The sequence below is a fragment of the Vulpes lagopus genome, chromosome 9 (assembly GCF_018345385.1).
Source record: "Vulpes lagopus strain Blue_001 chromosome 9, ASM1834538v1, whole genome shotgun sequence".
NCBI lineage: Eukaryota > Metazoa > Chordata > Mammalia > Carnivora > Canidae > Vulpes > Vulpes lagopus.
In genome coordinates, this window is record NC_054832.1 from 46,141,646 (window position 1) to 46,156,585 (window position 14,940).

General features: G+C 38.6%; 1 protein-coding gene across 1 annotated transcript in view; it reads left to right on the forward strand.

Moving 5' to 3' along the window:
• Window positions 1-205: 205 nt before the first annotated feature.
• MMP16 (matrix metallopeptidase 16) overlaps window positions 206-14,940 on the forward strand; it is a 293,094-nt gene continuing 278,359 nt past the window's right edge. Inside the window, exon 1 of the mRNA XM_041769632.1 lies at window positions 206-367. Within this exon, the coding sequence (XP_041625566.1) occupies window positions 236-367 (132 nt within the window). The 5' untranslated portion in view covers window positions 206-235. The remainder of the gene's footprint in view (window positions 368-14,940) is intronic.

Below are 14,940 nucleotides of genomic sequence, written 5' to 3' on the forward strand. Positions count from 1 at the left end.
GCCCCCGCCGCGCTTCCCCGGGGGCTGCCGAGCGCCGGGCCCTGCGCGTCCTCCCCTCGCCGGGCCGTGGGTGAACCTGCAGGCTCCCTGCCCAGCCGGAGGACTTTTTTTTTTTCCTTCTTCTTTTTCTTTTTCTTTTTTTTTTTTTTTTTGCCAGGAAACCAGGGAGGGAGGGAGAGGGAGAGAGGGAGAAGAACGCCGGGGAGCTCGTGCATCCATTGAAGCACAGTTCACTATGATCTTACTCACATTCAGCACTGGAAGACGGTTGGATTTCGTGCATCACACGGGGGTATTTTTCTTGCAAACCTTGCTTTGGATTTTATGTGCTACCGTCTGCGGAACGGAGCAGTATTTCAATGTGGAGGTAAGAGTGTGAGAGCTTCCTTCCTTCCCCCTCGCCTGGGCTGCTCCCCGAAGCTCCGCGGTTCGCTCCTGGGGATCCCGGCGGCGCGGAGCAGCCCGGGGCTCTGCACGGCGGCGCCTTTGCGGCCGCCGCGACCCCTGGCCGAGTTTCCCTGGCTCGTAGGTGACGGATGCGCGCGAGGCTGGGGATCCGTTATCCCTGGGGCACAAAGCCCGGCGGGGCGCAGCCGTGGCCGGTCCCCGCTCGCCACCCGGGGAAGGGGCGAAGTCCTGCGCCTCGCAGACGTGCGCCCTAACGGGGGCTGGCTGAGTCGGGGACCAAGGAGCGGTTCGGGCGGGACGGAGTGCACGGCCGGGCATCCTGTGCCTCCCCCGGTATTGTTCCTGAAATCTTCCTCCCCGGGTTCCTGAAATCCTCCTCCTAACAAAGGAGGTCAAGATCCGAGACTCCAGAACGGGGGGGGGGGGGGGGTGTAGAGCGTGGGAACACTTGATAGGGTTGAATAACATCCCTCTGTGCTGCAAACGCTGGACCGGGCAGGGTCTTTTTCTCATTATTTAGACACAACTTAATACACTGTAACTAGATCTGGCTGCACAGAGGAAGGGACACGAGATCCATCTCTTGCAAAGTGTCTTCCCTTCCCCTCCCCCGCCAGTTGAACACAGACGTGGCCCGATGGAATAGTTGTGAGGTGTGTTTTTAATTTGATTTCACACTCCCGTGGCCAGACTTGAGAGGTTGGGGTCTGTCATGTGTTTTGCTTTGATTGCTTTGGGAACAGACGGACATAAAGCAGGAGGGAAGTTGAGGATAAGGACTTGTCAGACCTCTGCCAAAGTACTCTTGCTGTCATCAGCTCAGCGCTAAAGGCAGTGATGTGCAGTAAATCAATGGAAGCGTGTCTACACCTGGGCTCTAGTCCCGTTTATAGCATGCCCGGTGGTACACAAAGACAGAAAGAGGGTTTTAGTAAAACATACGCCTTTTGATTAGATCTGCTGTCCTCTGACCTCTCAGAAGCATTACAATCCAGTCTCTCAAGAATAACGTGATTTTTAAAAAAAACATATATATATATATATATATATATATATATATATATATATTCTTGATTCCTTAAAGCTGCCTGTCATCCTGTTGGGAGTGTGTGTTTACACAATAGCAGGACCTGTTGCGTAGCCTTTGAACATGTTTCATGTAACAGATTGATATACAAAGTGTGCATAATAAATGCTGTGTGTGAGGCCATATTCTGAATATAACTCTGTGTTTATATGAATTGTTCTGGAGACTCCATGTAATAAGTGGTGGTGGGTAGAGAAAGTGTTTGAAGAAGTAAGAACCATTATCAAGAGTTAAAGAAGTTTAGAGACCTTAAGTACGATTGTATTACACAAAAACCGAACTTCAGAAACCCAAACTGTTTAACCTTTTGAAAAATAACAACTTTGGTTTCCTGGATTAAAAAGAGAAAGAGAGAGAGAGAGAGAGAGAGAGAGAGAGATGCAAAGGGGTTGAAAGTCCAGACTTCTCTTGATTGCAAATTTGAACTTTTTGGAATTATGTGCCACAGATGGATTTTTTTCTAACACTGAAATCAAGAGATACTTTAATGTCAGAATGAAGGAGGGATTAGTTTATAGACTGAAGGAATGAAAGTGGCAAGCTGATTTTTATGTTGTAAGCAGAAGGGCCTATTGCTTTGGTTTGGTGATGATGGTGATGGTGGAAAGGTGGGGCAGGGAAGGTGGGTAAAAGTAAGTGCTCGGTTTTATTTTGCTCCCTATGAAGTAGAAGGGAGGGTCTGGATTGATGGCTACTTGCTTGGGGGAAAGTCCCAGGTTTGCTTTCAGAGATGGTTGGAATAGCATCACTGGATGATAATTAGGTTTTCTTTTTGAGGCTGAAGACATAAATTTTATTGTGTGTCTTTACAGTGTGAATTCCCATCAGTTCAATCAGGTACTATTATGCAAGAAAAGTTGATTTTACTAAAAAAGAAATTTCCTTTTAAATTGGCATGATCCTTTCATCAATATATATGTGAAAAAAATAGTTGATGAGAAAAAGTTATTTTCCCATTTTTAGAGTATTTATGTCATCCATATTTATTACACAATGCAAATATTTAATTATGAATGGTAAGAGGCTGGTGACATCTGAGACCTTAAAAACCTTATTTGATACAAAGGAGATTTCCTAATGACTTAGATTATGCTTCATAGTTTGTATTATTCTCAATTATTATTTTTTAAGCACTTGAGCATATCCTTAGCTGGGTTTATATACTTCCTTATGTGTAATGATAATCTCTATTTTTCTTTTTTTTTTTTTAATCATAAGAGTAGCTGCTGGTTAACTCAACATACTGCAAAGAACATGGGATGGCAGGATATTTTCTGACATGAATTTCTGCCTGGTTCACCTTTATTAGATATTTCTTTTTGGTAGGAAGCCCTAATAGGAAGAACAGTCCATCACATCTTCTCCAGAAAAGCACTTATATTGTGTTCTTCATTCTGGGTTGCAAAACATACACTGGGAATGCTTTATTTGATTGATTCTCAAGGACAGTCTTAAAATAAACAGTAATGGTATCAATCATGCATGAAGCTCATATGATCATAAATTTTTTTTCTAGCAAGCACACCAAGTTATTATAGTTGGAAGGAAGCTCCTGAGAGATGCTTTTTATGCTGACAGCTGAGGTTACAATGCTTTATTCCTCACTGGACTTCACAATTGGTGGGGACCCCTGTACTTTTCATCTCTGTAATTAAGGGTTTAAGAACATATTCCCGCGCCCCCCCCCCCACCCCCCAGGTGTGGGGATTGAGTATAAATAATCGTGTTAACTCTTTCCTGCCTATTTTCAAGAATATAAGCATTTGGAATTTTCAGTTATCAGAACCGGAGATATTTTTTTTAATATGCCAGTGAAAGTCAGTTACAGAGAAAGAGTACGTTTTATTATTTGTTTTTGTTCTTAAGAAGCAAAAAGCAACATCTCAACGGCTAAGAAAGGGTCAGACGCTACCAGAAGTAGTACTATGGAAGAGATTCAATTCATTCCTCTCCTTAAATATATTTTAGGAAGAACACTCTAATGCCAGGTTTTCAGTGTATATTTGCTTAAAGATTTTTGTTCACTATGGGATCCATTTTTGGGGAGTGGGCCTTTCAGTGTGTAATCATTACCATGATGCAAAGGAAGTACATTGCTAATATTAACTTAAAAGTCAAAGACTACTATCATTGGACAGCAGTCTGAATCAGAGGTGTTCATTGGTCAAATGGAGCTAAATTGTTAACAAAGAAATAGGATTGAATCTCTGTGCTCTAAAAGATCATATTGTCTCTAAAATAATGTTCTTCTCATGAGGCTCTTTATTTTTTCATTTTTGTGGGGTTATTTTTGGTACACTTTGAGCATTGTTGTTACGAAATTTGAGATAGAATAGCATTCATGAGGGGCACCTGGGTGGCTTGGTCTAAGTGTCCAGCTCTTGATCTCAACTCAAGTCTTGATCTCAGGGTCGTGAGTTCAAGCCCTGCATTGGTCTCCACGCTGGGCGTGGAATCTACTTAAAAATATATATTTATTTATATGTATATAATATAAAAATTCATATATCAATATATATAAATATATACACATAGCTCCTGAGACTATTAACTTTCATCAACTTTGATAGTTTGTTATATGTTTAAAAAATATATATATATAATGTTCTTTATTGTTTTTTAAAGAACCAGACACATTTCTAAGGAGGAAAGTTATTTTAAGCCAATTTAATGGTAAAATAAAAATGTGAACTCTGAATGATGCAAGTATCAAAGCATAAGGAGATGATTACTTCTCTGTGACAAAAAGTCTTGATAAAGCGAAAATTGACTTTGTTGTTCCTAATTCACAAAAGGAGATATTCTAGGTTTTTTAAAAGATATTTTATGACAAATACTATGAATCATGAGTGTAACCACTTCCTACTTTGCAGTATGTTTCTTTAACTGATTTAGAATTTATTCACCTTTGTCTGGTTTATCTGAATCTACTTAAAAGGTCAGAATTTGCTTGGAGTAGCTCTGTACTGCATATAAACTTGGCAGTTACTGGTGGTGAGGGATATCAGAGATTAAAAATCATATTTCACAGATTTTAAAATGTCATATGTTGGGGTCATTTTTTTATCTATCTTGTTTTCTACTGGCTTAAATAATCAGCATGCCTTATTTCCTTTGCTCATGGAAGGTGGCTGACCCTGTGTTCTGTCAGCCCCCTTGAGTAAGGGGCTGTTTGGATTACATCCCACAATTCTCACTGTAGCAGTTTTTACTGGGCAGGAACAGGGGCTGTGTTACTGATTCATGAAGGTTTTTTATCCACTGCAAATCTCAAGCTTTACAAGACATCCCAGGTATGCTGGCCATTCAGAATGCTCATAAGGTCGCAAAACTAAACCAGGAGACCAGAAGACTCAGTACCCTCAGGTTCCCCCGTGTGGCCCATCTTACACTATTCTCTGTTCAGAGTTGCCTGGTCAAGTTCCCCAGGTCTAGGGTTATTCATGAAACTCTTCCAGGTGGGTGTATGCCAGCGAGGTAGGTCCCTGCTTCACTGTCCCTGAGAAATCCAGAGAGCAACTTTCCAATTCTGTTCTTTCCTATAGAGTTGGATCTCCTCTTTCAGGGTCTTCTCCATCAAGTAAGGAGAGAGTTGGGTTCAGTAACAGCTTTTTAAATCTCTGGGGTCAGGTTAAAAGTTATAGATCTAAAGTTTTTGCTTTTTCTTATTCATGCCATTTCAGTTTATAAATATAAAATTTTAGTGTACTTCTTCGGTGGTATAGTTCTTCTCTCTCAAGTTGGATTAATCAATTATTTTATGTAACTGTATTTCACTGTCTGACCTACCCCAGCTACTCAAAGTGTACCTGCTCAGAATATTTGGTAAATGACCATTTGGAATTATTTCAGGACCAAATAAATAAATAAAGAAACAAAGCTATTGGACACTTGAATCCATTAGTTAAATTTGTTCGATGTCAAAAGAAAAGATTTCTTTATGTTCCTTCAGGAACTTTCTGACCCTTCAGCGTGAATATTCAAATTAAGAAAATCACTTTTCATGTTACTTTCTGTCACAATTTATTTTAAATATCTGTGAACATAATAATATCCATCAAATTGTTTTTTATTGTGGAATAGTATAGTGATCAAGATCACATAGTCTGGTACCAGACTGCCAGATTGTAATCCCAGTTCTTTTACTTGCAAGTTAATTAGGTTAATTAATGGGTTAATGAGGTTAATAATGGACAAGTTTAATCTCTGAGCCTCACTATATATATCTGTAAAATGGGGATACCAATAGTATCCGTCCTAAAGAGTGTTTTGATGATAAAATGAATACATGTATATCCTATTAGATAGATGGATAGATGGGAACATACCTTCATATAATTAAAACTCAGTACTTTTTAGATATCATTATTATTAGTAAAAAAAAAAAAAGATGCCCATTCAAAGCTAAATTGTCATGATGGCATCTAATTACATTAAAGTATCAGGTTAGGACATTACCAGCTGGTCCAGGAAGATTGTATTTTAATACCTTTTTCATTTTTAAAAAGTGTAAAATACTGAATATCAACCACTAACATGAGTACATTTTCTTCCCGTGGGTTTTTCTTAGACAGTTTAGTTTAGGAATATGATTTGCACATTTTGTCTTGTCATCTGTTACTATCATAGAATGTCAAGTTCAGCTCACAGCTTCCCTTACAAGACTGAGTTTGCAGAAATCTGTTCATCTTGTAATACCATGGAAAATAAATAGGCCTTATGATTCAGTGGGCTTGTTTATTTTAATTGGCTCAAGGCCCATGTGCTTCCTATCTACAGTAGTGGGATTCAGTATATAACTTGGGCCAGGTCTTTGTTACACCACAAATCCAGAACATAAAAGTCTTTTTTTTTAATTAATAGAGGAAGGAGGGGGATGGGCAGAAAAAGACACTAAAGTGTTTTCTACAACGATAAGGACATTTTTAAACAGCAACAATCCTGTTCTTACAACACTGGGAATAAAAGGTAGCTAGCAATAAAATGTAATGGAGCCCTAGGACAGAGGTCAAGGGATCCAGGCTTTAACTTTGGTTCTTGTACTAACATAGCTTTGATCTTGGACAAGTCATTTCTTTAATACCTGCATCTGCAAAAACAAAGACGGAACTAAACTATCACTAAAGACGTTTGCAAATTTGAAATTCTATTGTACTTAGCCTCCAAACTTTAATTTGTATGGACAAAGGAGGAAAATAAACATATTTACCATATAAATTTGGAGGCAACTAGATGTTAAGGGTAGAGTGTTCAGTTTTTTTTGTTTTGTTTCTGAAGTGGATATCATGAAGACATACAGAAAGGGCAACTTATTGCTAACATTTGTTATCATCTGTAGTCACACAGGGCATTACATTTTGAAAATAATCCTAGCCTTCTGCTGAGTAATGAAAACACTGGCAGCAAATTATATGTAATTTTAAAATCAATCTTTGGCCAAGGTAACATGCTTTAAAAATTTAATGTTAAAAACATGGTTTGTTGTTATTTTGAAAAATCTATATCAACTATAAGTTGGCACAAATAGAAAGGCAAGCTTCAATAAGATCGTAATTTGTCTATTAGGGTGGGAGAGAGTCTCGAAATTCAAATCTATCTTATCTATAAAAAATATACACGTATTTTGTAGTGAGCTGAAGTGCTTATCCTGTGTATCCCTCTTACCCATTGTGGAAAATAATTGGCACGTGGCTTTTTGAGAGTTATTTTTATTCTTCATAACACATTTCATTTTGAATGTGAAGAATCAGATTCCATTTTATAAAATATGCAGCTTATGTGAACAGCAAAAATATTCCATACTAAAAGGATAAAATACTAAGCAATAACATGTATGGTTCTCAATTTTTTTTTATATGCCTTCTTTTTCATGGGCAAGTTATTTATAGATTTTGAGGTTATCCATAAACCCCTATTTGATTGTTGCTTCCTGTCATTTAGTAACTCTGAATGGCTGTTGTCTTCGTGCTTCACCACAGCTGTTTGGCATTGGGCATCCTTGGGTTTGGATCAGTGGAGTATCTTGATGAGCCTCTTAACAGAAGTTGAGCCCAGGGAATAAGAATAATCCCACTGTGGCCCCCTGACCTCTGATAGAATGTGATCTGCGGGTGTCGTCTATAAAAGGAGGCTAGAGGGAGCTATTGAGCTGTTTAACGACTCCAGTGGAGTAGAAGAATTTGGTTTAAAATCAAGGACACTAGGTGCAATCACATGTCTTAAAAGGAATCATAGGCAGTCATAGAGAGTTTGAAGAAATCAATGAGCAAATGGTTTATGATTTAAGATGTGAGATGGGTTTACTGAGAGCCCCTTGGCACCAGTGGTTACATATGCGATGAACTTAAGAAAGGAATTAGCGCTTTCAGGGAGGCCAGACGCTGGGCCTGACAGCTTGACAAAGACTGTTCGAATGCAGGACTGCTTTATAGACCCCTCGCTTTTAGGTGTAGAGTAGGTCAGAGACCCTGTGTTACAGTGACTGCAGGTGCTTTCGAGACTCTCATTTTAACTAAAATGTCTAGGGAAACAATTGTAGTCCTAACAGATGAACAGTGGGCTAAATTTAATTTGATCGTGCCTTTTAGGCTATATGTAGGAAAAATCCAATTTTACAAGCTTGGGAGACTGAAGTCATCTTATTTTTGAATGTTTACCATAGGGCCTTGTTGAATACATGTTTTTCAACGAAAGCAGATTTTCAAATATAGGCTTACCTATTCTTTTTTAAAAAAAACACGTACAAAATGAGTCACACAAGTGTGAAGCCGTTGTTGTTGTTTTTTTCCTTAAATAGAAACCTCAGACATATTTTCAGTTGAGCGGATTATAACATGACCTCTGGTGGAAGGAGGGAGGATAAAAAAAAAAAGGCAGTCTCTAGTGCATGGGGTATACCAACATTTAATGAAGACGTTTTGATTTCCTCACAAGCATCATTCGGATTTTTAAAAAGGTTTTTAATCTAGTGAGTCAAATGAAACCTGGATAAATGAAGTAAACCGTGGCTCCATGGATATTCTCCGGAGAAATAGTCCTTGGAGTGATGTGTTCAAATGACCAAATAAACCCAAATAAACTACTCAGTGGAATGGAATTTTACAGTATTTGTTTTAGTCACGCTTAAGTGAAGGGGGAATAAACTGCCTCTTTTTAAGGGAAGCTGGATACTTTCATGAACTTTATTTCATGTCCCCAAATTGCATGCACCTGAGGTGATGTCAGTGGAATGCAGGCTTGTACCTCTGCCTAGGCTGATGCACAGTCAGAGCCCAAGTGATGTCAGTGGAGGCATTTTTTTCCATAGGAACTTTCACAGTTGAATTCGTACCATGTGTTAATAGTTTATACTGTTTAGATATAAACATTGTTTATATTGATTAGATATTGGAACTTGGTTTGGGTTTCCAGGGGGCGATGCATTCATTCCCTCTTTACTCTTCCACCTTTGCTAGGCAGTTCCTCCTCCTGGTCCTTCTTGTTTCTTCTGGTTTGGGGTCTTGAGGGACTTTACACTTGAGTTCTATTACAGGACACCAGGCTTGAAAATTAGGGAGAATTTCACACACACAAAAAAGCCTCACCTGCACCCCCTCCCTTCTTTCATTGTGAATAATGGAGAATAGAGTCAAATGACTTCCAGAATCAAAGGCATACTTGATGATTTGTATGAAACCGAGAACCAGTTTATAAAAACTCACTCCCAGTTACCGATAAAACTTTTTTGGAGGTTTGGGTGTTTTTATATTGTAACAGCTCTATTCACATGTAACTCACTGATTTACTCCTGCAGGTGGATTGAGTGAAATTTGTTTCATGGGTGACTCAAGCAAATCACTTAAGCAGTCTTTGCCTTATTTTTTTTTTTTTGCCATTCATAAAATTGATTTGTGATCTTTTCCTGTTTGCCTAGAGCACAGATTTTGTAATGATAGCACTGAGAAAATGTCAAGCAATCTCCTTAAATAAGAATAGGGTGTATCTCAGTGCCTCATTCCCACCCATGAGATGACCAGAGTTGGAAACTGTCGTGTGCTGGCATCATATTCTAAATAGACCAGGTCCAAATAACCAATAAAAAAGAGATGGATGGAATTGATTTTATTGGATACCTTCTTTTAATAATAAAAACAATGTTAATTAACCCCGGTTGTCCATTTGCTGAGTGCCTGATTGTGTTCTAAGTGCTTCACATATATTAACTCATTTAAATTTCATTACAAGCTTGTGAGTTAACACTGCTCTTTCTCTTTTCACAAATGAGGAACCCGAGACACCAAGCGGTTGAGGAACGTGCCAAGGCCACAAAGCTCTGATTCTCCCAAAGTGGAGTAGCCCAGAATCAAAGCAGGCAGGCTGGCGGCAGGGCCCAGGCTCTTCAAGTAAATACAGGCCAGATTAATTTCCAGTTTCCCAGTAAGACAATGTGATCCAGTTCCATTGTTCACATCTTTTGTGTTTCAAAACTGAAAAGAGATCATTAATATGCACAATGAAAACGCGAGGTCTACCCTGGCATAGAGTCTTGCCTGGAGTAAAAACCTAAATAGGCTGCCGTTGATTTCATTTGCTGCTTCAGGATGGAGTGTGTGTGTGGTGCTCCATGATTTTGCTGGTGAATACTCCTTATAATTCTTCACTCATTAGAAAGTTGGTGACCTGTGTTTAGTTACACATAGTATTAAATGTGACATGATCTCAAATTATGTATAAAATTCATCATAGTATTTCCTTTCTCAACTACTTGCCACGCTGCAGTTTATCTTTAAATGTGATTTGCAGAAGTTTTAGGAAGGTGCGATTACCTTCCAAGATGAGAAAAAAATAGAGCATTGGAGAACATGTAAAGGAAAACCGGTCTGGTCTGTGTCTTAGTGTCCTGCGGGGAAGAATGTATAGGTGGCATGTCCTGTGAGTTTTGGAGTTTGTTATTTTTATATGTTGCATCAATTTGGTAGAGGCTAAAAGGCAACCAGTTTATTACTTCTAATATATTTAGTTGTAGTATAAATGAGACCTTTCTCAGAAAGAGATTAATTTTGACATGGACCAGTGCGTTAGAAATTAGTGAATGCCTCCTCACTGTTTGAGAAGTGACCTGGTATTTGCTTACTGTCTTTGTTGTGAAGGGGATGGAAACTTCAACTTGGTGGTTGACCAAAGACTGAAAAACAAAACAAAACAAAACAAAACAACCTTTAGTCCTTCAGATCGTTGCTGTGTATAGCTTTCAGGGCTCACTTAGTTCATTCATTAGCCTTTCAAGGAGAACTGTTTCAATTCCAATTTACAAAGGTGAGAATCTAGCTGATTTTATAAAATTTCTCAGTTGCTAAATATTCATTCAACTATCTCACCTCCTCTGGAGGCAGTCTATCATCACGGCTGTTTGCAAGAACTTGCGAAGAAATGCTTAAAAGTCTTAGCTATATCACTACAAGTTCAGTGAGCTTAAGTGAACCAAGTCACGTGCCCCAATTTCTTCATGTGTATGGTAGGGATAATAATACCCAATTCATGGGTTGTTGTGAGATGAAAGAGGAAGGGATAATGGGGGAAGATAAATAACAGGCTCTTGATTTACTCTCTCTGAGATAACCAAAATATAAGGAAAAAATGGGTTTCAAGTCACTGGACATCAGATAATGAAGGGATGTGATCCCTAAGAGATGGGAACCAGAGTGAACCCTGCAGTTGTCTCAGTTTACCACCTTGAGGGCGCCTCCAGACAATAGTATAAGGGATGCAGAACCAGGCTGAGCCAGGCAGCTAGGGAGTATGAGGAGACCAAGGTTGCTAGAATTCACAGGCCAGAATTCCAGAAAAGAGGGAGCTGCACAGAGCAAAAGCATTGGAGGTCTGCAGGGGGTTCCCTTGGCTCTCTAGTTGAGAACTGTGAAGTAGCAACCGGGGGCTGGGGAAAGAAGCAATTAAAGGAATCAGAAGGGACAATGCTTGGTGCTCACACAGGGCTGGGAATAGTGCCCATTCCCATGAGCCTTACCTGAAAACCTCATTTACAGGACAGTGGGGAGACTCCTCAGAACCATCCTGCCCAGGTGGTGGGAACAAAGTTCTGGACTGAATACTAGTTCTGCTTCAGAAGTCTCAAAAGCAAGACATGGAAGGATTGAACTGTTTCTAGGCGACTTCATTGCTTTCCACAACAAAGCTCAATAAAATATACAAGAATACAAAAATATGCAGCACCCGACAGTTTAAAATTCACAATGTCTGGCATTCGATTAAAAAAAAAAAAAAAGGAATTACCAAGCGTGTGAAGAAGCAGAAAAACACAACTCATAATGAGGAGCAGCATCTATCTAAACTGATCCAGAAGTGAGGCAGATGTTGGAATTAGCAGATAAGAATATTAAAACAGTTGTTATAACTATATTCTTTGTGCAAAAACTTGAGACATGGAAGATATTGAAAACGACTCAAATTGAATTTGTAGAGATTGAAACCACAATATGTGACATTCAAGATACACTTGAAATTTATAACAGATTTGACACTACTGAAGAGAAAAAAAAAAGTTAACCTGAAGTCAGCAATATAAGTTATCCAGAGGGAAACACACGGAGAGAAGAAAATTTATAAAGTGAGTGGAGTGTGGGATTTATGGGACAACTTCATGTGGCCTGGTATATGTGTAATTTGAGTCCCCGAACTGGGAGGGGGCAGAAAGAGGATTTGGAGGTATAATAACTAAAGCTTTACCTAATTTTGTAGAAAGTATATAAACTCATGGATCAGGGTCTCATTGAGTCCCAAGCGCAAGGGACATGAAGAAGGTAAACCAAGGCACGCCATGATCAAATTGTTCAAATGAGCGATCAAGAAAGTTTTGTGAAAAATAAATTGTACAAAGCAACAATAGTAAAAAAAGACACTGTTTTACATTTTTCCAAAGACCTGTAGCATCTGGCTTACCTAAAGACAGTGGATTTTCATCTTTATTTCTGTTAATACTTAACAATATTGTAAGTCACGTAGCCGGTGGTAAACTGCGCCGTCAATTGCAAGTCAATGAGAGTGATGAGACAAATAGCATCATATTAAATAATTTTGTCCTAGTGGAGTCCTGTAAGAGTTTTAGGACCCCCGGAGGTTGCTGGACCAAACTCTGAGAATCATTGCTCAAGTAGGTATTCTATTTTCTCATTTCCTCCTGGAGGTACCAAAATCCATGTACCCGAGAGTCTTCACTGAAATGCTCACATCCTTCATTTCTTTCCCATCCCTGTCCTCATCCCTTAGTCAATGGAATCTGGCCTTCTCTAGTCCCTATCTGCACCCCCGGCCCCCCACCAGAAAATGAACCCATTATGCTTTTATAATAACCTGCGTTACTGCTTAGTCTTCAAAATACCTTTCATAATTGTAATCACAGAGTGTTTTATCTTACCTCAGAGTTGCATACTGATGTATGTATGTGAGACAAAAGGCTGCCTTTTAAATAGACTTGAAAATCCATGTAAGAGCTTATTAATTGCTCAGACTTGGCACATGGACACTCAGAAGCCAAGCTCCCATGTCTTTTGTTTCTCTATGCCTTTGAGTTCTGGTCTTCCTGTCTCTGGAACCATGTAGGCCAAAAGTATATTTACTGGAAGGAGATGTTTAAGGGGATTTGAATTGAATGATTTTTCTGTTTCCCTGGAGCATATGGCTAAATTTGGTCAATGAAATGCATGTGCCAAAAACCTGTTGTACAAGGTTTTTGTGTAATAGATTCATATCTGACTCTCATAGTAAATTATAACTTTATGATGAGATGGGATATCTGCCATGGTAACCGCTGTAATTCATGCATCTAACAGTGCCCTACGGAAAGTTCAGAGCTTAGTATCTAGTATAAATAAGTGCTTTCCATCTTCCTTCACTGATGTAGTATTTATGTAAGTACCTGTTGGCTTGATGTTAGAAAAACTGGCCACTTTTTTCAAAAGTGTGTATTAGAACAGCGAGGGAAATAAATATAGAGGAAAATAACCTCATTCTAGTTCAGTGACGTCAGTCGTAGTTATTCCTATTAATAAATGGCAACTTTCCCAAGACAGTTTCCAGTAAAGAGCAAAACCAATTTTGCTTGTATTTCACTGGACATCTTGAATCATTTCAATCACTTTTTTAGCTACCTGGATGAGAAAAATGTTGATAGGCCATCAACTTTTACATCCATTAGCATGTAAAACCCTAAGAGTGAATAATCACATCATAATATGAATTTCTTTCTTTTTGTTATAATTTGAATTTCTAACATGAAAAGTAGATCATGTTTATTGTTCTAACAAGTACAGTATTGAAAACCATGAAGAGCTGACTCAAGAGATGTTAAAATTTCATGGATTTTTCTCCTGCTGAACACCTACACATTGGTAATTGGCAGGGTAAGAACAGGGAAAAATATGACTTTCTTTAGACTTTCATTGATACGTGTACTATCTATCTGGATTACATCTTCCTTAGGAGGAGAGGAAATGTAACCCTCTTGAATATTAAGCAGTCCATTATTCACTTTTGCATTTACCAGGAGAAATGAGTCTTCTGATATAGCATCATCTGAGGAATGGCAAGACTTAACTTTTGGTTGAAGACAGCCATCTACCCAGGGGCTGTAGGTTCCATTTATTTAAACAACAATCTGGTTTTCTTTTCTTCTTGTTACTTAAATAACTTCCAGAGATTTTGTAGACACATACACACTTCATTTCTCCCTGCCTTTCTTCCTTTCTATGGAAAGATATTATTTAAAATGTTCCATACATTTTTAATATAAATATATGCTTTGGGGAATTTTTCATATCAGTAAAAAAAAGAACAACTTCATACTTGTAACTTATGTGATAATCTGTTTAAGTACAGCATTATTGCTGGATCAATAGGTCATTTTCAAAGTTGTTTCTATTAAAATAATAATACAATATGTTCAAGCATGTGTGAGCTTATTTAACAAATACATTTTGGAAGTGTAATTACTGTATTATTGGCTGTGTATTTATCTATAATTTTGGTGAATTCTGACAAATTGCTACCCCCAAAATATTTCAATTTACTAGTTTTCAGCAGTGCTTGGGGTGCCTCAGTGGCTCCAGTAGATTAAGCATGGGACTCTTGATATCGGCTCAGTTTGTGATCTCAGGGTTGTGAGATCCAGCCTTGTGTCTGGGCGTGGAACCTGCTAACAGTCTCTCTCTGCCTTTGACTCTCCACCCACCCCGCCATTCTCTCATTGGTACGCGCACTAGTGCTCTCTTTTTTTCCTCCTCTCTACCAAAAAGAAAAAAATAGTTTTCAACAGTGCTTGAACATGGTTGATTACACACTCTTCTGCCGTTATTTAAGATTTGTTTCTTAATCTGATGAGTGAAAAACTAATTTTATGAAAATTTAAATGAATATCAATATTCAGCACTTTAAAAATACTTTAATCCACTTAC